The sequence below is a fragment of the Quercus robur genome, chromosome 3 (assembly GCF_932294415.1).
Source record: "Quercus robur chromosome 3, dhQueRobu3.1, whole genome shotgun sequence".
NCBI lineage: Eukaryota > Viridiplantae > Streptophyta > Magnoliopsida > Fagales > Fagaceae > Quercus > Quercus robur.
In genome coordinates this window covers 3,852,442-3,861,361 of record NC_065536.1, presented here as the reverse complement: position 1 = coordinate 3,861,361, position 8,920 = coordinate 3,852,442, and the positions used below count along the sequence as shown (strand labels likewise).

Sequence of the window (8,920 nt, the reverse complement as noted above, 5' to 3'; positions counted from 1 at the left end):
ATAAATTAAGGTGTTAGTACATAATAGGTCAAAATAAAATAAAATAAATTATTCTAGGATTCATCCTAACTAAAAATAAGAGTGTTGTGAAAATATTGTGAAATTTTATTGTGTCTCTAGACTTTCTTAAGTGGGAGATGTAAAATGAGTAGCAACTTGCTACGGTAGGGTGTTAGAAATAACATCTTACTATAGCAAGGTGCTAAAAAAATTTAAAATTTAGCACCATTGATGTAAGGGGTTTTTTAGTGGTTTTGTTGCTAAAAATAGCTTTTAGCATTTATTCCTCATTTGATGAGAATGCTTTAACATTACAAATTTAGAATTCTTTAATCTATTCATCTTTTTTTTTTTTTTTTAACTCTTCTTTCCCCCATTTTATTTACTATAAACTTTTGTTATTTGGAGAATCACATCAGTAGTCCTCTAATGTACCTAATAATTTCTCCACTTTCACCCCAAAAATTTTCCTAAATTACATTTCGACCATAATTTTTTTTTAAATCAAATATAGACCCTGAAACTTTCCCAAAATTTAATTTTTGATCCCAAGAAACAATTACAAAATTCAAAGTACAAACAAGTTCCTCCACTTCCAGAACCTTCAACACAACAACAAAGCGACGCGTGCTCACTAGCTCCGAAACCATCTCTCTCTCTATCTGATTCTTCTGAAGCGCCCATGTCTAGGAATCCCAGCAAGCATGGCCGTGATCAAGCTATGGTACACACTTTCACCTTTATTCACATCCAAACCTCACAAGTCTCTCTCTTTGTTTCCCTTTAAGGGTAAACTAATTTGAAAGTTTTAAACTTTGAAGTTTTTTTGCTCTTTCAATATGGGAATCAGCTAATGCTTTGTGTTTCTATCTTTTGTAAAATGGGTTTTGAATTCTTTTTTTCCTTCTGAAAATGGGTTTTGAAAGTTTTCAACTTTGAAGGGGAAGAAGCTAATGTGTGCTTAAATTATTGAATGGTAATTAATTTTATTTTTTTTTCCATAATGGGTATTCTTAGAGAGTTATGGATTGTCTAATGGTCTTGTTGGGCCAGGATTTCCAGGGGTTTTTGAATGACTTGCAGGATTGGGAGCTTTCTCTCAAGGACAAAGACAAGAAGATGAAGCCTCAAGCTCCTCAGAAGGAAAAATCGGTAACTATTCTAATTTCTCACTCAATTGAGTTTTCAATTAGTGTTTTCACTTTAAAATGTGTAAACCAGAATTGGGTATCAATAAATTTGCTGTTTTTTCACTTAGAAGATGATCATTCAAGAGCAAAGTGTGATTTTGTTACCTAGTTTATAGGTTTAATGTAGAATGGAAACTTTTCGTTGTGTTGCCAATTAGTTTTATCTCAAATTCCACCTCCTTCCCTAGGGTGAGGTCTTTGGTTCAAAACTCACTATGTTTGTGTAATTTATTTATCTTAAAAAAAGAAAAAAGAAAAAAAGAAAAAAAAAGAATAGGAACTTTTCAATGGGTTATGTGATTTTAAAATATGTGAAAATAAAAGTCAGTATCAATAAATTTTTTTTTTTTTAATTTAAAGATGATCATTCAAGAGTAAAGTGCAACTTTCTTAATTAGTGTTTAGGTTTAGTGTAGAATGGGAACTGTAGGGTGACAATGTTAAGGTTGTGATTTGTGGAGTATTAAGAGTTAAATTAGGTGTATGGATTTTTTTTTTTTTAATTATCTTATGTTCTTGGGAAGTTTATGGGTATTTAATGAGAAATGGTTTATTTAGGTTGACAATGTGCTCCGTGTATTGTTGAAAATTTATTCTTCTACTTATCACAGATAAAATAAATTCTTGAAAAACTGTTGATATTGGTGTTTAAATGTAATGTAATGATTGGATTTTCTGTGTAAAGATAAAAAATTTAGACAACGAAGACAACTCTTTGGTGATTCTCAATTCTTTGGTAGATGCGGTAAATTTTAAGAATATGGAAAATGTGGTTGAATGGTCTAGTTTAAACTTTAATTTCTGTATTATATTATGACATACATGTGTTTGTGGATATATGTATAGCTATATAGCAAAAATATCATGCGTAATTTTTTTATGGGAATTTTTATAGGTTTCTTCTCGGAACATTGGAAAAACTCCCTCAGTCGATTATTCGAGTAATTCAGGACAATTTGATTACATGAGGAACTATGGAGTTGATTCTACGTCAACTAGCCTCATGACTGAAGAGAGTTTTCCTGATGCTACTTCAGAGAAAGAACTGGTACAATTTATTCTCCTTTCAGAATAATTTTGATGATTCAGGATGTGCATGCAACTATGTTATTGTAAATGATGTTAAGTATCAAATCTATTTCAATCTTACAGGGCAATGAGTATTTTAAACAGAAGAAGTTTAAGGAAGCTATCGAATGCTATTCAAGAAGCATTGCCTTTTCACCAACAGCAGTGGCTTATGCAAATAGGGCGATGGCCTATCTCAAAATCAGAAGGCAAGTAATATGCAGAACACATTATTTTGCTTAACTAACATGTCAGGTTAACTTGCCTAAGGTGTTGATAAATCAATCTGTTTTTTTGTGTACATTATGTACATTTTGAACTTTTGGTACCCTGAATGTGTTCATATGTCTATTATCTTGTGCTTTAAGTTGCTCTCATGCCTGAGTAATGCTCTTAATGGTCAAACCTTCATGAATCTTAACAAATATGTTTCCTTCTCTTTATTTTTATTTTCCTGTTCATTAGATTCCAAGAGGCTGAGGATGATTGTACAGAGGCCCTGAACTTAGATGATCGCTACATAAAAGCATACTCACGTCGAGCTACAGCTAGAAAAGAACTTGGGAAATATAAAGAATGCTTTGAGGGTATGCATCCATAACAATATATTGTCATCAAGATTATGAAGTGTATGTTTTCTTCTGATATATTTTTGTGTCTGATCTGGCTGATATAATGAATATAGTTACTTGCAGATGCTGAGTTTGCCCTGAGGTTGGAGCCTGACAACCAAGAAATTAAGAAGCAGTACACTGAGGCCAGATCATTGTATGACAAAGTAAGCATGTTGCCATCTATGTCCTATTCAGTTGCTTGTAGAGCTCGTAATCTTTATGCAATGTGATGTGTTGCACGATGGGAACTATGAGTTATAATTATATGATGCGATGATATTATCACACTGAGTCATTTTGCTAGATTGGACATTATGAATATGAGATAGGATTGTTTATAATCAGTATCCTGAAATCTGTTTAAATACTAAATGGCTTTTGTGTTTGTTTAGCTCAACAGGTCCTATGCTTCAGCATTCTTGAGTTGTAATCTGTTCACGCATCCATTATCATTAAATATTGATGTGACAGTAAAAGATCACACTTTTAAATAGCAAATAATGTAGCAATAACAACATCACAAGTAGGGGACATAGTCAAGTCACAATTGAAATCTTAGTGGATTAAGTTTTTGAATGTCAGATTACAATCATTTGAGTTCATTTTTTATAACAAGAGGAGAGTATTTTCATTTTCCAGGTGAGTGACCCTTGGTATAAAGCTGATTTCACTGCAATTTCCTTTTCACAACTTAAAATTGTTTTTATATTTATTGTAGAGCTCTTATAGACATTTTTGCATACCTTTTTTGCAATTGCCATACTGGCAGAGCAGCAGTGAAACAGCTCTTTAGTAATGAGCTAAAGTTGTACGTGCTATGGAATTTGTATGTTGCCATGAATGTCTCAGATATTTTTAATGAGTTGGACAGTTGGATATATTGGGCAGTATAATGACTTCTGTTTGCAGAGTAGATGTTGATGGAATCTAGAGATGATAGGGAAAAGGGAAGTGGGATTAGAATTATTAATGAAAGTTGATGTTTTATTCTGCTCTCATGTTCTCTGAGCTGATGGTGTATAGTTTCCACTAAAATAGTATCCTCAGCTAGATATTTATTTTCTTTTAGTTTTTGACTCCTTGTTTTTATGATATTCTATTATTGTTCTTAAAATAACTTAATTCTTTTTCCAGGAGATTCTTCAGAAGGTGTCTGGACCACCAAGAAGTTCTGGGCAAGGAATGCAGAAAGTAGTAAGTTCGGGGAGCAAGGTTAATGGACATAGTGTTCATCCAGGACCAAATAATATTCAAAGGTCAGGAGTGTCTACCGTTCAAGATCACACCAAGGTATTAGCCATTAGAGCTTTACTCATCCTTTGGACTGCCGTAATATGTGAATGAAAAGTTTCATTTAACAAGGCAAAATGGGAAGCCAGCACAACTTGATTGTTTCCTGCGTTTGATAGCACGTTTATGTACAAATTAATTGAAACTTACTCTGAGGAACACCATTAAGCACACAATGGAATTATTTCATGGTTATATAACTTTAAAACTAATATATTGCTGCCTCCTTGCTTGGCTTTTTGTTGGCTATCATAAAATAAATGTAACTTGGTATATTTATTATCTTTTGTTCTTGTCATAGCACTGTAGATTAAGCTCCACACATGATTGAAAGACATAAGGTAAACAAATGATTATTTCAGATGGAAACATTGCTTAAGGATATGTAGACCATTGGAGTGATTCTTAACCCCTCCCCCCCCCCCCCCCCCCCCCAAAACCAAAATAAAAAAGGAAACCCTAGGAAAAGAAGTTACAAAGCCTATCTGGCTTAAACTTAACTGTTTCTCTTATTTTATTATATTTTTCTATCAAACAAATGGGACAATAATCAAAATAGGATTTGTTGGTCCTTGATGTGTGTTTTGGTGTGTCTTTTATTTCTTATATATTTGATTTATAGCTTGATTTTGTTTTTCCGAAGAGTGTGTGACATTGTTTTGATACATAATATTTGTAGTATGATCTCATTTTATGTCACTTTTAAACTACATTGACAGGACAATGTTGAACAGTTTCCTGGGAGGGCATCTGTGGAGGAAAGAGATAACAAAAGTGTGAATTCTGTTAGTAGAATAGAAGAACAAGAAGTTGATGGCTCTCGTCTAGTTGCAATTCAGAGTTCAAAAGTGAACAGCATTAAGGTTAATTATGAAATCCTTGCTCAAATATAAGCTTCCTCACCACTTTTTAATTAGATGATCAACTTTGTGTGTCAGTTCTGCTTATTTTGGTCTTTGAGGGTGCAAGTTTTCTTATTCTAGTTAGACAATTTTCCTATTAATTAGTAAAGTGCTAAACGGTCTGAACGAAAACCACCTTGAGCATCTTTTCCCCTTTTTTTTTTTTTTTTTTTTTTTTTTTTTTTTTTTTTTGTGATAGGTAGATAAAATGGGAGGGGGAGGTGGGATTCAAACCACAGATATAGGGCATCATAAAAGATGTCATTATCACTGGATTGTCACTTAACCACACCCCCCCCCCCCCCCATCTTTCTTTTCCTTATTTACTTCAAGGGTCGACCATCTCTTCCATTCTTGCATCATCGACAAACTGTAATTTGGAAACCATTTTAAAATTCTTGAGACACTTTCTTATTTCTGGGTAGGATTTTTTTATTATTATTGGTATTTCTGACTAGGATTTTTATTACTGGTTTGGAGGATTGGTCAGCTAAAGAGGCCATAATGTGTTACCATTTGCTCGTGAGTTGTGACAGTATTTAACTAATCTTAAACTACATTTCCTTTTAATCCTTGCATCCCTGTCTGTTTCTCAGCCCACTTTCATTGCTTACTAGGCAGGCATTAGCTCTCCTAAACTTGCTTTATTTTGGAAGATTAACTTTTAACCTGTTCTCTCTATCATTTTCTTTTCTCAGAAAAATCACAGAACAGGAAAGCAAGAGCTGATGAAGTCAGTGCAAGAGCTTGCTTCTCAAGCAGCTTCTCGAGCCAAGGCTGAAGCTGCAAAAAACATCACACCACCAAAGTCGGCTTATCAATTTGAGGCTTCTTGGCGGGAACTCTCTGATGACCGTGCTCTCCAGGCTCGTTTATTGAAGGTAAGCAACAGTGTTTTTTGTGATTTTTAGTACTAGAGAGATTCATGTTTCTGTTATCACATTTAAATACACTAATAGCAATATAGATTGCTAAGCATGAAAGATTGATTTATATTTATAGGCATGGTCCCTTTCTATGGACATAATTGTTGGTTGATGTACAAAATGCCTGATAGACCTAAACTTCCTCTTTGGATAGCCCCCATAAGTAAACTAATTAATTGATTGTTAGCATCTGCTGACCTGATCTTTTAGTGCTAGAGACTATTCCAAGAGGTTTTCACATTCATACGTAGTAAAACAGCCGGGAAATTTTCCTGGCCTGTTTGTCCGAGTTACAATACTCGTGCTTTCTTTTATGCTATTTTTCCTGTTTCAGTTATTTCGATGATGTTGCCACTTATAGTTGTTATTTTTGCTTTATTAGGCTGTATCTCCAACTGCATTGCCACAGATATTCAAAAATGCTTTGTCTGCTTCCCTACTAGTTGACATTATTAAATGTGTTGCCACCTTTTTCACGTAAGTATATATCTATGAATGTCTTTTTCCAGATTGTGTAATTTCTTGTTTGTGCTCCATATAGTGCTTAATGCCCTTGTGCTTTATACTTTTGGCAGTGAAGAAATGGATCTGGCTATCAGATACATAGAAAACTTAACCAATGTCTCAAGATTTGACTTGCTCATCATGTGCCTTTCATCTACAGATAGAGATGGTAATATACATGAGCAAGCTTTTACAGTTTTTAATAAATATACTGTGATTGTGTCATTTATTTTATGTTTTTAGCATATCAAGTTTTATACTACAGTGTTTTTTAGCTTTCATGTTATTTGAGTGCAAGTTGTCTTGTATAAAGGCATTGCAAGTTGTTAAGATTTTCATGTTATTTGAATGCAAATTTATAAAGGCATCTCGAGCCTCACTTCGAACTGGTGGAGTCACCATGGGGACATGGGTTTGGTTGAGTGCTTTTCATTGTGTTAGCCTGCATGGTTGGACCACCCCCAATGTATGGTAGAAACAGCAGGTACAAGAAACGAGTTGGTATATCTGAAATTATGTGAGTTCCAGGCTTCCAGCTTAGGGCCAAAGTCTATATTAATGTATACAAATTATGCCATAGTCTAGGACTAACAAAAGGTAAAATCTTGCAGGATATATCTTAGACCATGGATGGGTAATAATAAGTCACTGCCTTTCTGATCATTAACCTTTAGGATACAAATTCCTCGAAAGCTTGAGCTCCTTTTTTTGCCCTGCATGCAAATAAGGAGAGAAGGGAGAAAGGGGGGTGCTCTTCTAAATTTGTCCAGTAAAAAAATATGATTTTGACCTTATTGCGAAGGCAAGAGTTAGCATCCACTGGGTATATTAGGAAATCTCAAAATCTATTCATCTAGGGTGCTGATCTTTGTTGAGCTATGAATGCATAAATGTACTCATATTCTGGATCTGATTAGATATTTAGATGTGTATGTGTTCTATGTGGAAATATAAATAGAATGGACACATATAGTGAGAAGTTTATATGGTTAAGAATCTCTGTGATTTTCATCGACAAGTGAGTCTGTGCAGCTAAAGTTTGTGAGGATTTAAAGGCTATTGTGCTTAATAGGATAATTAGATACACATTGTTGTTGGTTCTCTACAAAATTATATTCCTTGTTGCAAAAGAGTGAAACTAAAGTAAATTTCTGATCTGCATTCTGGTGTTTAAATTTTCCATGGATTAAGTTTAGTTCTTTTGTTAATACTGAATCATTTTCTGAACAGATCTCCACAAGATTTGGGATGAAGTATTTTGTAGTGAGGCAACGCCAATTGAGTATGCGGAGATGCTTGATAAACTTCGTTCAAGATACTGCCTCAACCGGTGACAGGCGTGTTCTAAAAGAGATCTTAGGGATGGTCTTTGTGCTATCACATTTTCATTTTTTGTCCTCAGCCATCATAATCCTAAATCACTTAACTTAAATGTTGAAATGCTCCACCACTATTTGGTCTACTTTGTGGACCTTCATAAAAACAATCCATGAAGGTCTGAAATATGTTCTTTTTCATCTCGTTTGTTTACATGATCCCTTCAGGTCACGGCTATGATCCTTTGTTCCGAGTTTGTGCATTTGTACATAGGTAATTGATTTTGATGACATATTAAGCCTTGATATTACAATCTCCATTATCTTATCCATTATTACAAGAATTATCATTGGGATCCAAATTTTGAGAATATTGACTTTAAAGACATATTCAATCAATCAATATGGTAGAAAATTCTGTCATGTGGTAAACTTTTTGAAAAGAAATTTGAAAACACTCTCTAGCGCCACATTAAAGATCAGAGAAAAAGCCTATAATTATGAAAAAAATGAAAATGACATCCTAAAATAATTTTTTAATAATCTATGAATGGTGACCTTAATTATATTATCAATTGAAAAGTAGATGTTAACAAAACTTAAATATAAAATATTAATTGGTTTCCCAAAAAGAAAATATTAACTAGTAATTATGTACTTCAAAAAATATGAAAAATGGCTTCAATTAAAAAAATTATAATATAGAAAATTAAATAAATATTATTTGAATGATATTCAACAAAAAAAAAAAAAAGTACATATTTTTCCCTTAAACTGTATGCAGCCAATCTTGGTGAAAAGTTTCAATTAAAGTTGGTAAAAACATTGACCATAAAAGAATATAATCATGCAAGAATTTATAATTTTACATAAATACAAATTTGCAGTCTCTTTTCAAGATAAAAAAAATTTATTGGTAAATAGTGAATAGGAAGAAATGTGGTTTGAACAAAAAACATAAAATACCACAAAAGATACCATTACAATTAAACTTATCACTTGAACACAACCTCCTTCGTACAACTTAGTACTTAAAACATATACCAATTCACAAGTTTCAAGTTTCAACTTATTAATATGTCTTACTATTATATTTTCTGGATAAAGTGG

At 33.2% G+C, this 8,920-nt stretch overlaps 1 protein-coding gene across 4 annotated transcripts in view; it reads left to right on the top strand.

Moving 5' to 3' along the window:
- The first annotated feature begins 552 nt into the window (after positions 1-552).
- The window catches only part of LOC126716744 (uncharacterized), a 47,473-nt gene continuing 39,105 nt past the window's right edge, over positions 553-8,920 (top strand). Inside the window, exons 1-12 of one of the 4 annotated variants that reach the window (XM_050417716.1) lie at positions 553-724; positions 1,084-1,152; positions 2,086-2,238; positions 2,343-2,467; positions 2,724-2,845; positions 2,954-3,036; positions 4,007-4,162; positions 4,882-5,025; positions 5,763-5,945; positions 6,373-6,467; positions 6,566-6,663; positions 7,725-8,145. In XM_050417716.1, the coding sequence (XP_050273673.1) occupies positions 683-724; positions 1,084-1,152; positions 2,086-2,238; positions 2,343-2,467; positions 2,724-2,845; positions 2,954-3,036; positions 4,007-4,162; positions 4,882-5,025; positions 5,763-5,945; positions 6,373-6,467; positions 6,566-6,663; positions 7,725-7,828 (1,374 nt within the window). In that variant the 5' untranslated portion in view covers positions 553-682 and the 3' untranslated portion in view covers positions 7,829-8,145. Of the gene's footprint in view, positions 725-1,053; positions 1,153-2,085; positions 2,239-2,342; positions 2,468-2,723; positions 2,846-2,953; positions 3,037-4,006; positions 4,163-4,881; positions 5,026-5,762; positions 5,946-6,372; positions 6,468-6,565; positions 6,664-7,724; positions 8,146-8,920 lie in introns of those variants that run through there. The other 3 variants (XR_007652254.1, XM_050417714.1, XM_050417715.1) reach the window with 3 other exon arrangements.